The sequence below is a fragment of the Salmo trutta genome, unplaced genomic scaffold, assembly GCF_901001165.1.
Source record: "Salmo trutta unplaced genomic scaffold, fSalTru1.1, whole genome shotgun sequence".
In the NCBI taxonomy this organism is placed as follows: domain Eukaryota; kingdom Metazoa; phylum Chordata; class Actinopteri; order Salmoniformes; family Salmonidae; genus Salmo; species Salmo trutta.
In genome coordinates, this window is record NW_021822711.1 from 174,321 (window position 1) to 188,348 (window position 14,028).

A 14,028-nucleotide genomic window follows, 5' to 3' on the forward strand; every position below is an offset into this window, starting at 1 on the left:
AGCGCGACGCGATTCCACTGGCTGTTGATTAGGGTGGGACGCAAGCGTCCCACTGGCCCAGAGGTTAACTACAAAACTATTTGCCTAAGCATGCCTGATAGACAGACATGGCCATAGCTAGACACTGTCTACCTACCTAGGTACATTTGTACAATCTGGTCACTGCAAAGGTTGATGGTCATGCCATATTTATTTCTATTAGGCTAGATATTGTTCTAAATGTAATCTCATTGCTGTGTACATGTATGCATGTTCAACTATTCTAACCTAATGTTGATGTTATGCTGGCACAATTCAAGTGTCGTTCAAACTGTTCAATAGAGTAAATGTATCATTTTTTGTCTTCCAGACAATACTTTGTGGTGCCTGGGCTTCTTCCTGGAGTGGATTCTAGATACTGAAACAGAATTCCTTTGTGAGCGTGTGTCATTGTAGCAGAACTGTATCCAGTGAAGTGTATTCCTCTCGAGGGATTGGACATTATGCTGGATTTCAAGCAGATGACTCATGAGGAGCTCAATGGCAGTTTGATCATGACAACACTCCTCCCACAGCTCTGCAAGTATTCCCTGAACTTAGTGTGTTCCTTTGTGAATGGCAGTTTCATCATGACCACCTCTCCCATCATCTGCTGATCACCAGTTCTCTTAGCCACAGACTGTTACACCAGTTAGTGTGATTTAACCACAGATTGTTGGTCTCCATTACTGGAAGTTAAATGATAGGTACTGTTTGGTGTAGCATAGAGAATTTTCAACCAACCTCAGCAACGCAGTCTTCATCCTCGATATGTGGAAACAGGAGTCCAATAAAATGTCCATGTCCAGTTGCAGGGCATCAGTTTTAATTTAGAAAATGCTCTGTTATTATAATAAAAAATAATCGAGGAAGTAAACATACAACACTTTAGGATGGACGCCCTGTAATGAGGAACCATCATAACATCTAAACTCAGCAAAAAAAGAAACATCGCTTTTTCAGGACCCTGTCTTTCAAAGTTAATTCGTAAAAATCCAAATAACTTCACATATCTTCATTGTAAAGGGTTTAAACACTGTTTCCCATGCTTGTTCAATGAACCATAAACAATTAATGAACATGCACTTGTGGAATGGTCGTTAAGACACTAACAGCTTACAGACGGTAGGCAATTAAGGTCACAGCTATGAACTCTTAGGACACTAAAGAGGCCTTTCTACTGAGTCTGAAAAACACCAAAAGAAAGATGCCTAGGGTCCCTGCTCATCTGCGTGAATGTGCCTTAGGCATGAGGACTGCAGATGTGGCCAGGGCAATAAATTGCCATGTCTGTACTGTGAGACGCCTAAGACAGCGCTACAGGGAGACAGGACGGACAGCGGATCGTCCTCGCAGTGGCAGACCACGTGTAACAACACCTGCACAGGATCAGTACATCCGAACATCACACCCGAGGGACAGGTACAGGATGGCAACAACAACTGCCCGTGTTACACCAGGAACGCAAAATCCCTCCATCAGTGCTAAGGCTGTCCCCAATAGGCTGAGAGAGACTGGACTGAGGACTTGTAGGCCTGTTGTAAAGCAGGTACTCACCAGATATCACTGGCAACAACGTCACCTATGGGCACAAACCCACTGTCGCTGGACCAGACAGGACTGGCAAAAAGTGCTCTTCACTGGCGAGTCGCGGTTTTGTCTCACTAGGGGTGATGGTCAGATTCGCGTTTATCGTCAAAGGAATGAGCGTTACACCGAGGCCTGTACTCTGGAGCGGGATCGAGGTGGAGGGTCCGTCATGGTCTGGGGCGGTGTGTCACGACATCATCGGACTGAGCTTGTTGTCATTGCAGGCAATCTCAACATTGTACGTTACAGGGAAAACATCCACCTCCCTCACGTGGTACCCTTCCTGCAGGCTCATCCTGACATGACCCTCCATCATGACAATGCCACAAGCCATACTGCTCGTTTTGTGCGTGATTTCCTGCAAGACAGGAGTGTCAGTGTTCTGCCATGGCCAGCGAAGAGCCCGGATCTCAAACCCATTGAGCACATCTGGGACCTGTTGGATCGGAGGGTGAGGGCTAGGGCCATTCCTCCCAGAAATGTCCAGGAACTTGCAGGTGCTTGGTGGAAGAGTGGGGTAACATCTCACAGAAAGAACTGGCAAATCTGGTGCAGTCCATTAGGAGATGCACTGCAGTACTTAATGCAGCTGGTGGCCACACCCGATACTGACTGTTACTTTTGATTTTGTCCCCCCCCCCCTTTGTTCAGGGACACATTATTCAATTTCTGTTAGTCACATGTCTGTGGAACTTGTCTCAGTTGTTGAATCTTGTTATGGTCATACAAGTATTTACAAGTTTGCTGAAAACCAACGCAGTTGACAGTGAGAGGACGTTACTTGTTTTTGCTGAGTTTAGAAGCCCTGCCCAGTCTGATGACCATCAAAAGATCTAGAAGCCCTGTCCATGAGGACCATCAGATCTTCTAGAAGGCCTGCCCAGTCTGATGACCATCATAACATCTAGAAGCCCTGTCCATGAGGACCATCATAACATCTAGAAGCCCTGCCCATGAGGACCATCAGATCTTCTAGAAGCCCTGTCCATGAGGACCATCAGATCTTCTAGAAGCCCTGCCCAGTCTGATGACCATCATAACATCTAGAAGCCCTGCCCATGAGGACCATCAGAACTTCTAGAAACCCTGCCCATGAGGATCATCAGAACTTCTAGAAGCCCTGCGACTGTGTGGCTGAGGACAGCAATATTTTTCAGTCACACAAATAATAATTTGAAAGAACAATGACAGCTGCAAGGTCAAGGCTTTTCTGATTCCTTCCAGATCAGTTTGTCTTATGTCGCTCACTTCTAGATACAGTGCATTTGGAAAGTATTCAAACCCCTTCCCACATTTTGTTACGTTAAAGCCTTATTCTAAAATGAATTAAATCAATATTTTTCCTCATCAATCTACACACAGTACCCCATAATGACAAAGCAAAAACAGGGTTAGAATTAAAATGTATAAAAAACAGATACCTTATTTACGTAAGTATTCAGACCCTTTGCTATGAGACTCGAAATTGAGCTCAGGTGCATCCTGTTTCCATTGATCATCCTTGAGATGTTTCTACAACTTGATTGGAGTCCACCTGTGGTAAATTCAATTGATTGGACATGATTTGGAAAGGCACACACCTGTCTATATAAGGTCCCACAGTTGACTGTGCATGTCAGAGAAAGAACCAAGCCATGAGGTCGAAGGAATTGTCCGTAAAGCTCCGAGACATGATTGTGTTGAGGCACAGATCTGGGGAAGGGCACCAAAACATGCCTGCAGCAAGAACACAGTGGCCTCCATAATTCTAAACCTGTTTTCGCTAGTCTTCCCTGTGGCTCAGTTGGTAGAGCATGGTGTTTGCAACGCCAGCATGGTGTGTGCAATGCCAGGGTTGTGGGTTCGATTCCCACGGGGGGCCAGTACAATTTTTTTTTTAAATGTATGAAATGTATGCATTCACTACTGTAAGTCACTCTGGATAAGAGCGTCTGCTAAATGACTAAAATGTAAAATGATCATTCTTAAATGGAAGAAGTTTGGATGCACCAAGACACTTCCTAGAGCTGGCTGCCTGCCCAAACTGAACAATCGGGGGAGAAGGACCAAGAACCCGATGGTCACTCTGACAGAGGTTCAGAGTTCCTCTGTGGACATGGGAGAATCTTCCAGAAGGACAACCATCTCTGCAGCACTCCACCAATCAGGCCTTTATGGTACTGTTGCCAGACGGAAGCCACTCCTCAGTAAAAGACATGACAGTCCGCTTCAATTTTGCCAAAAGGCACCTAAAGGACTCTCAGACCATGAGAAATAAGATTATCTGGTATGATGAAACCAAGATTGAACTCTTTGGCCTGAATGTAAAGTGTAACGACTGGAGGAAACCTGGCACCATCCCTATGGTGAAGCATGGTGGAGGCGTGGGGATGTTTCTCAGCGGTAGGGACTGGGAGACTAGTCAGGATCGAGGGAAATATGAGCGGAGCAAAGTACAGAGAGATCCTTGATGAAAACCTGCTCCAGAAGGTTCACCTTCCAACAGGACAACGACTCTAAGCACACAGCCAAGACAATGTTGGAGTGGCTTCAGGACAAGTCTCTGTATGTCCTTGAGTGGCCCAGCCAGAGCCTGGACTTGAACCCAATCAAACATCTCTGGAGAGATCTGAAAATAGCTGTGCAGCAATGCTCCCCATCCAACCTGACAGAGCTTGAGAGGATCTGCAGAGAAGAAATTCCCCAAATACAAGCTTGTAGCGTCATACCCAAGAAGACTCCTCACACCATTAGCAGCTGGAATTGCTGCCAAAGGTGCTTCAACAAAGTACTGATTAAAGGGTGTGATTACTTATGTATATGTGATATCAGTTTTATTTTTAATACATTTGCAAAAATTTCTAAAAACCTGTTTTTGCTTCATCATTGTGGGGTATTGTGTGTCAATTGATTAGAGAAAAAAAACATTTAATACATTTTAGAATAAGGTTGTAACGTAACAAAAGGTGGGAAAAGGGATACTGAATACTTTCCGAATGCACTGTATGTTAGTTCACTGTTGAAATTGCCATGGACAACCATGTCACTTGTAAAGTATTTGACCAGAGTATTTAAGTGAGAATGAGTGCAGAGGTTGTTGCATTTCTATGAGACTGCACACAGCATTAGTGTCGCGTTCCCTTGCTCAGATGTTGTATGGAACGGTTGCGTGCCACGTCATGGACTGCAGTCGGGCACCAGACTGCTATAATATATGTGGTTAGCTGATACGTAGAGAATACCTTTCCCTGCCTTGTAAGATCAGGCGTCAGAAACGTCTGAGCATGGGAACATAACCAATGTAATGTCTCCTTCCCCACCCATAGTAATGGAACACAGACCACTAGAATAGTAGTGTCGTTTCCCTTTGGAGGGGAAATAGAAAATACCTAAATTACAGGGTGAACATGTCTCTTGTCTCGAGCACAAATTCATTTGTTGTAAAGAAAACTGTCATTCTGCCCTCTGGTGGACAGTTGTAATACAATATGAGTTCCAAAATCGCACCCTATTCACCATATAGTGTCTAGGGCAGTGGTTCTCAAACCGCTCCTCTGGGACCCCCAGACATTCCATGTACTTGATCTATTCCAGAGCCATCACACCTGGTCAACTAATCATCAATCCTTTGACTAGGTAAATCAGATGAGCTAGTTCAGGGCTACAATAAAAATGGTGAAACGTCTGGGGTTGACCAAGGAGAGGTTTGAGAAACACTGGTCTAGGACAATTTATTTTAACAAGGCAAGTCAGCTAGGGGCCTGGTCCAAAAGCAGTGAGGCTAGGGGCCTGGTCTAAAGCAGTGATGCTAGGGGCCTGGTCCTAAAGCAGTGAGGCTAGGGGCCTGGTCCTAAAGCAGTGAGGCTAGGGGCCTGGTCCTAAAGCAGTGAGGCTAGGGGCCTGGTCCTAAAGCAGTGAGGCTAGGGGCCTGGTCCTAAAGCAGTGAGGCTAGGGGCCTGGTCCTAAAGCAGTGAGGCTAGGGGCCTGGTCCTAAAGCAGTGAGGCTAGGGTCCTGGTCCTAAAGCAGTGACGCTAGGGGCCTGGTCCTAAAGCAGTGACGCTAGGGGCCTGGTCCTAAAGCAGTGACGCTAGGGGCCTGGTCCTAAAGCAGTGACGCTAGGGGCCTGGTCTAAAGCAGTGACGCTAGGGGCCTGGTCTAAAGCAGTGACGCTAGGGGCCTGGTCTAAAGCAGTGACGCTAGGGGCCTGGTCTAAAGCAGTGACGCTAGGGGCCTGGTCTAAAGCAGTGACGCTAGGGGCCTGGTCTAAAGCAGTGACGCTAGGGGCCTGGTCTAAAGCAGTGACGCTAGGGGCCTGGTCTAAAACAGTGACGCTAGGGGCCTGGTCTAAAGCAGTGACGCTAGGGGCCTGGTCTAAAGCAGTGACGCTAGGGGCCTGGTCTAAAGCAGTGACGCTAGGGGCCTGGTCTAAAGCAGTGACGCTAGGGGCCTGGTCTAAAGCAGTGACGCTAGGGGCCTGGTCCTAAAGTAATGCAGGCTAGGGGCCTGGTCTAAAGCAGTGATGCTAGGGGCCCGGTCTAAAGCAATGCAGGCTAGGGGCCCGGTCTAAAGCAATGCAGGCTAGGGGCCCGGTCTAAAGCAATGCAGGCTAGGGGCCTGGTCTAAAGCAATGCAGGCTAGGGGCCTGGTCTAAAGCAGTGATGCTAGGGGCCTGGTCTAAAGCAGTGAGGCTAGGGGCCTGGTCTAAAGCAGTCAGGCTAGGGGCCTGGTCTAAAGCAGTGACGCTAGGGGCCTGGTCTAAAGCAGTGAGGCTAGGGGCCTGGTCTAAAGCAGTGAGGCTAGGGGCCTGGTCTAAAGCAGTGAGGCTAGGGGCCTGGTCTAAAGCAGTGAGGCTAGGGGCCTGGTCTAAAGCAGTGAGGCTAGGGGCCTGGTCTAAAGCAGTGAGGCTAGGGGCCTGGTCTAAAGCAGTGAGGCTAGGGGCCTGGTCTAAAGCAGTGAGGCTAGGGGCCTGGTCTAAAGCAGTGAGGCTAGGGGCCTGGTCTAAAGCAGTGAGGCTAGGGGCCTGGTCTAAAGCAGTGACGCTAGGGGCCTGGTCTAAAGCAGTGACGCTAGGGGCCTGGTCTAAAGCAGTGACGCTAGGGGCCTGGTCTAAAGCAGTGACGCTAGGGGCCTGATCTAAAGCAGTGACGCTAGGGGCCTGGTCTAAAGCAGTGACGCTAGGGGCCTGGTCTAAAGCAGTGACGCTAGGGGCCTGGTCTAAAGCAGTGACGCTAGGGGCCTGGTCTAAAGTAATGCAGGCTAGGGGCCTGGTCTAAAGTAATGCAGGCTAGGGGCCTGGTCTAAAGCAGTGACGCTAGTGGCCTGGTCTAAAGTAATGCAGGCTAGGGGCCTGGTCTAAAGCAGTGACGCTAGGGGCCCGGTCTAAAGCAGTGACGCTAGGGGCCTGGTCTAAAGTAATGCAGGCTAGGGGCCTGGTCTAAAGTAATGCAGGCTAGGGGCCTGGTCTAAAGCAGTGATGCTAGGGGCCTGGTCTAAAGCAGTGATGCTAGGGGCCTGGTCTAAAGCAGTGATGCTAGGGGCCTGGTCTAAAGCAGTGATGCTAGGGGCCTGGTCTAAAGCAGTGATGCTAGGGGCCTGGTCCTAAAGTAGGGCAGCATAAAGGGAATCAGGTTATTTTTCAGTCATTGACACAGACACAGGCTGGTTCCAGTAAGAACAGGCTCACTTTATTGAACCAGAGACCTTTTCCATTTAATCAGTCCTGAAACTGGAAGCCTCTCTTCTCTTCCCACACAAGACTGACAACATCTCTCTTTTTATACCAGGCTGAGATCTCTCTTCCCCCCCTTTCTCCCTCACATCCCTCTCTTTCTCTCCACCCCATCCCCCTCTCCCCCCTCCAACTCTGAGCAGATTCCAGTACACAGGTGAATATTTACCAGAACAGGGTCAAATTATTACTCTGTCACCCTGTTTATAATTGTTCGGTACAATGATTATATAACATTTATTTAGAAGTTTAATTTAAGTGGTTGCAGTTGGGTGTTAGGACACCGTGAGGACTGACTGCTTCCCGAATTACAGTTGCAGTAAAATCGTCCCTATGGATGCAGAAATGTAAAAATGTCTGTGGGCGTTTCATAGGAGTGACTGACAGACATACTGAGTAAGATTAAGTTCATTCCTCGGACGTGTCCTTCTTGCTGGTCTCCTGTCCCTCAAAGATGGGGTACTTGCTTTCCACTTCGGCCCAAGTCATGACACCGTTTGCCAGATCACGGATGATTCCTGGCAACTCGCTAACCTGGAGAGGTAACAGGAAACAGTCCAGTTCATTAACATTACCTTTCAGTTCATCACTTCCAGTACAGAGCAGTACGTTGACATGTAGGAAGTAAAGATGTCGTACCTCGGCCCTGATCTGCCTCATGGAGTCGCGGTCCCTCAGAGTGGCGGTGTGAGGCGTCTTGTTCACCGTGTCAAAGTCGATGGTGATGCCGAACGCCACTCCGATCTCGTCTGTCCTGGCATAGCGCCTCCCAATGGATCCTGACGAGTCGTCCACCTTATGGGACACGCCCTGTTTGGTCATCGCTTCAGCTGCAGGGAGGGAGGAGAAAGGGTGGGGGGAGGGAGGAGAAAGGGTGGGGGAGGGAGGAGAAAGGGTGGGGGAGGGAGACGGGTAGGGGAGGAGAAAGGGTGGGGGAGGGAGGAGAAAGGGTGGGGGGAGGGAGGAGAAAGGGTGGGGGGAGGGAGGAGAAAGGGTGGGGGGAGGGAGGAGAAAGGGTGGGGGAGGGAGGAGAAAGGGTGGGGGAGGGAGGAGAAAGGGTGGGGGAGGGAGGAGAAAGGGTGGGGGGAGGGAGGAGAAAGGGTGGGGGGAGGGAGGAGAAAGGGTGGGGGAGGGAGGAGAAAGGGTGGGGGAGGGAGACGGGTGGGAGACGGGTAGGGGAGGAGAAAGGGTGGGGGAGGGAGACAGTACAAGTTAGTTAAATAACGTATGTAGCATCTGACAATGAACTGTCAAACGTTTGTTCTGAAATAATAAGACTTGTTTTAAATGGAGCGTGGAAGGAGAACTTACAGAGTTCCTTCACAAAAGGCATGAATTCCTGGTTTTGGCTCAAAGGAAGGACGGAGCATTTATATGGAGCTACAGTGGTAGGGAAGCTGAAGAACTGGAGACAGAGACATTTCAAAACCATTATTACACTGTAAAAACCATTCTAACAGCCCAGTCAGTGCATGTACAGTCGTTGTAACATCTGATGCCTCCATACCGTTCTCTGCTCGTCTCCCTCTCTGACTTGGAATGTGTGCTCGAAGATTGAGTACATGATTCTACCGATGCCAAAGGAGGGTTCGATGACGTTAGGGACCACCTCCTCCACTGTAGTGAAGCAGAAACACATTCTGAATCAGTTAAAGTACAGTTGTCTGCTGTCTTCCTGCATGGCTTCCATCCAGTAGAAAGAGGATGTCATTCAACAAGCTCCTCTAGCTGTCTAGGTTGTCTCACCATGCAGGGTCTTCTGAAACCGCTTCACGCTGACCATGTCCTTGGTGAGTTTAAAAGTCTTTCCCTCCGTCTCTATGGTGAACTCCCTGTGGGGGGGGGAAAGAGGTTACCATTAGGTTTAGCATTGTCAAAGAGACTGGAATAATGCGTAATATTACGGAGGCTAAAGTATTAAATCTATTAATTCTGTCACATATGACCTATGACCTTCACTACTTACCCGCTGCTGTTGAGTAGCATCTCCTGTTCAGTGATGAAACACTCGTCACAGACAGCTAGGTACTCCATCGCTAGTTTGGCGTCCTTCTTATAGGCTTTACCGATGGCTCCCTTACTGGGCTCAAACTGGACGATATCTACTACTTTGGGTTCTTTAAGAGGCTTCTCGGCCACTAGAGGGACCTTGGTAGCCCGGGCGTGGCACAGCAGGTCAAAACAGGAGCGGTCAGCACAGCCCACTATCTCGATCCAGCCCTGCAGGAAACAGAAGGAACAGAGGGTTATTATGGGGTTAAGGTTAAATCAACACAAGATAAGAACTTCAAATTGTAGACCCAGCTAGCAGTGGAGGGTGGGACCTAGGTAGGATGTTTTGGTCTCTGCATCCCAGCAGTCACAGGCATAGTGGGTTAACCTCTCTAGGGTAGGGGGCAGTATTTTCACGGCCGGATGAAAAACGTACCCAAATTAAATGGCCTACTACTCGGGCCCAGGACCTAGAATATGCATATTATTAGCATATTTGGATAGAAAACACTCTGAAGTTTCTAAAACTGTTTGAATGATGTCTGTGAGTATAACAGAACTCATATGGCAGGAAAAAACCTGAGAAAAAGCTAACCAGGAAGTGAGAATTCTGGTGCTTGTAGTCCTTTCAAGTCATTGCCAATCGAACACAGTGAGTTAGGGTTCATTTGACACTTCCTAAGGCTTCCACTAGATGTCTAGATGCTGCTCTGGCACCCCAATGGTGGAACAAGCTCCCTCACGACACCAGGACAGCGGAGTCAATCACCACCTTCCGGAGACACCTGAAACCCCACCTCTTTAAGGAATACCTGGGATAGGATAAAGTAATCCTTCTAACCCCCCCCCTAAAATACTTAGATGCACTATTGTAAAGTGGTTGTTCCACTGGATATTATAAGGTGAATGCACCAATTTGTAAGTCGCTCTGGATAAGAGCATCTGCTAAATGACTTAAATGTAAATGTTAAATGTAAATGTCAACAGTCTTTAGAAAGTTGTTTGAGGCGTCTATGATGAACAGAGACCGAACAAGAAGGCTGGGAAGTTGTAGACCCATCAGTTCATTGGTGCGCGTTCACGTGAGGAGGTAGCTGTGTTCCAAAACGTTTTTCAAGACACTGGAACCGTCCGGTTGGAATATTACTGAAGTTTCATGTTCTAAAGGCCCTAAAGACTGATGCTTTACAACGTTTGACATGTTTGAACGAACGTAAATATAACTTTCTTTTTTTTTTTACTTTTCTTCGTGACATTTTCGGCGCACTTCCTACATTTGGAGTAGCTGAACTGAACGCGCGAACAACAAGGAGCTATTTGGACATAAATTATGGACTTTATCGAACAAAACAACATTTATTGTGGACCTGGGATTCCTGGAAGTGCCTTCTGATGAAGATCATCAAAGGTAAGTGAATATTTCTAATGCTATTTAATATTTTAGATGACTCCAAAATGGCGGGTATCTGTATTGCCTAGTGTATTTTTCTGAGCGCAGTACTCAGATTATTGCAGTGTGCTTTCCCAGTAAAGTTATTTTGAAATCTTTCACAGTGTTAGCATAAAGGAGATGTTCATCTATAATGCTTTGAATGACAGTTTAATATTTTATCAACGTTTATGATGAATATTTTTGTAAATTGTAGTGCTGATTCCCTGGCAGTATTGGAGGCTAAATATTTTCTGAACGTCACGCGCCAATGTAAAATGGTGTTTTTAGATATAAATATGAACTTCATTGAACAAAACATGCATGTATTGTATAACAATGTCCTAGGAGTGTCATCTGATGAAGATCGTCAAAGGTTAGTGCTTCATTTAGCTGTGTTTTGGGTATTTGTGATGCATGCTAGTTGCTTTGAAAATGGCAGGTGATTATTTTTGGCTGGGTACTCTCCTAACATAATCTAATGTTTTGCTTTCGCTGTAAAGCCTTTTTGAAATCGGACAACGCGGTTCGATTCAGGAGAAGTGTATCTATAAAATGGTGTAAAATAGTCCTATGTTTGAGAACTTTGAATTATGACATTTTGTGGTTTTGAATTTGGCCTCCCCTAGAGAGGTTAAGGTTAGGGGTCATGGAGGACCTACATAGGATGTTTTGGTCTCTGCGTCCCAGCAGTCACAGGCATAGTGGGTTAAGGTTAGGGGTCATGGAGGACCTACGTAGGATGTTTTGGTCTCTGCGTCCCAGCAGTCACAGGCGTAGTGGGCCATCTCGTTGTCCATGTGCTGACGGAAGCGAAGCTTGTCTTTGGCCACACCCACTTTAGTGAGGTAGAGGTAGATTCTCCCAATGAAATATCCCAGGACGGAGTTATTGATCACCCCCTGAGAGAGACAAAGTTATCAATATGACTCTGGTATTGGTTACTTCCTCACTGAAGCTACTGCTATAGCATCCTACCTGCTCCACAGCATCCCCCAGCCTCATGATGTGAGCAGACTGGCCGCTGGTCTGGGCCTTGGAGGAGTACAGGATGATCTCCAGGTCAGCCACGTTAGGGAACTTGGGGTGGAACTTCTCAGTCGGGTCCACAAAGTGCTCAATCTCAGCCATGGTGAACTCTCTGGAAGCACCAGGACAACCATTACTCTCCCAACAGACCCTCTAACACCCCAGACTGACTGACAGGTAGAAACTAACACCCCAGACTGACTGACAGGTAGAAACTAACACCCCAGACTGACTGACAGGTAGAAACTAACACCCCAGACTGACTGACAGGTAGAAACTAACACCCCAGACAGACTGACAGGTAGAAACTAACACCCCAGACAGACTGACAGGTAGAAACTAACACCCCAGACAGACTGACAGGTAGAAACTAACACCACAGACAGACTGACAGGTAGAAACTAACACCACAGACAGACTGACAGGTAGAAACTAACACCCCAGACTGACTGACAGGTAGAAACTAACACCCCAGACTGACTGACAGGTAGAAACTAACACCCCAGACAGACTGACAGGTAGAAACTAACACCCCAGACAGACTGACAGGTAGAAACTAACACCCCAGACAGACTGACAGGTAGAAACTAACACCACAGACAGACTGACAGGTAGAAACTAACACCACAGACAGACTGACAGGTAGAAACTAACACCACAGACAGACTGACTGGTAGAAACTAACACCACAGACAGACTGACTGGTAGAAACTAACACCACAGACAGACTGACTGGTAGAAACTAACACCACAGACAGACAGGTAGAAACTAACACCACAGACAGACAGGTAGAAACTAACACCACAGACAGACTGGTAGACACTAACACAGCTTCATCTCCAGACTAGAACTCACCTGACACGGATGAGTCCTGAGCGAGGTGAGATCTCGTTCCTGAAGGAGTTGCCGATCTGAGCAGCGGCGAAGGGAAGCTTTCCCTGGTTGAATTCCAACAGACGCTTGAAGTTGAGGAAGATTCCCTGAGCAGTTTCAGGCCTCAAGTAGCTGCAGAACACAGACAGACTCAGTAAAACACTGGTACCGGTCCACAACTAACGGAGATAATCGGAACTCTGTTCAAAGGCAAAACTACCAATGGCAGCATTGGAAACCCCTACAGTACAACCAACATCTGGGTACAGAGTGAGTAATAACTTCATTACCCTGTCATGTTTCCCCCCGGTCCGATAGACGTCTGGAACATCAGGTTGAAGAGATGAGGGGCTGAAAGGTCATTTCCTGTGGTGGGGGACTTGACACTGTATTTCACAAAGAGGTCGGTCAACTCCTGTTGGGTGTAGTTGTCCATCTGGAGACCCATGAAAACACTTGTCAGTCTCTTGTTGACATAAACAACTTTGAGCTCCATTTCTGCAGTCTGGGATTGCTGAAGGTATAGTCTATATCTATTCTAGGTTATCTGCTGCATGTCTCTAAACCACCGTATGTCCATCACTTCCTAACCTGAGTGACCACTTCCTCCATCTCTGCCTTATTCTCCGCAGGACACTTCTTATCAGACATCAGCTTCTGGAGGTGAGCTGAGTGGGACAGAGAAACACAGGGTCACAGTCACATCTACTGGGACAGAGAAACACGGGGTCACATCTACTGGGACAGAGAAACACGGGGTCACATCTACTGGGACAGAGAAACACGGGGTCACATCTACTGGGACAGAGAAACACGGGGTCACATCTACTGGGACAGAGAAACACAGGGTCACAGTCACATCTACAGTACTGACAGGCCTCAGCCCACTGATGCAGAGGGACAGCGCGGTGCTGATGCAGAGGGACAGCGCGGTGCTGATGCAGAGGGACAGCGCGGTGCTGATGCAGAGGGACAGCGCGGTGCTGATGCAGAGGGACAGCGCGGTGCTGATGCAGAGGGACAGCGCGGTGCTGATGCAGAGGGACAGCGCGGTGCTGATGCAGAGGGACAGCGCGGTGCTGATGCAGAGGGACAGCGCGGTGCTGATGCAGAGGGACAGCACAGTGCTGATGCAGAGGGACAGCACAGTGCTGATGCAGAGGGACAGCACAGTGCTGATGCAGAGGGACAGCACAGTGCTGATGCAGAGGGACAGCACAGTGCTGATGCAGAGGGACAGCACAGTGCTGATGCAGAGGGACAGCACAGTGCTGATGCAGAGGGACAACACAGTGCTGATGCAGAGGGACAACACAGTGCTGATGCAGAGGGACAACACAGTACTGATGCAGAGGGACAACACAGTACTGATGCAGAGGGGACAACAC

The 14,028-nt window shown here is 48.0% G+C and overlaps 1 protein-coding gene across 1 annotated transcript in view; it reads right to left on the reverse strand.

Annotated features, from left to right (window-relative positions):
• Positions 1-7,250: 7,250 nt before the first annotated feature.
• The window catches only part of gars1 (glycyl-tRNA synthetase 1), a 49,621-nt gene continuing 42,843 nt past the window's right edge, over positions 7,251-14,028 (reverse strand). The window contains exons 6-16 of the mRNA XM_029744956.1: positions 13,232-13,308; positions 12,931-13,076; positions 12,623-12,772; positions 11,716-11,878; positions 11,475-11,639; positions 9,283-9,536; positions 9,063-9,148; positions 8,824-8,933; positions 8,628-8,721; positions 7,956-8,146; positions 7,251-7,850 (exon numbers count right to left, since the gene is read on the reverse strand). Of these exons, the coding sequence (XP_029600816.1) occupies positions 7,725-7,850; positions 7,956-8,146; positions 8,628-8,721; positions 8,824-8,933; positions 9,063-9,148; positions 9,283-9,536; positions 11,475-11,639; positions 11,716-11,878; positions 12,623-12,772; positions 12,931-13,076; positions 13,232-13,308 (1,562 nt within the window). The 3' untranslated portion in view covers positions 7,251-7,724. The remainder of the gene's footprint in view (positions 7,851-7,955; positions 8,147-8,627; positions 8,722-8,823; positions 8,934-9,062; positions 9,149-9,282; positions 9,537-11,474; positions 11,640-11,715; positions 11,879-12,622; positions 12,773-12,930; positions 13,077-13,231; positions 13,309-14,028) is intronic.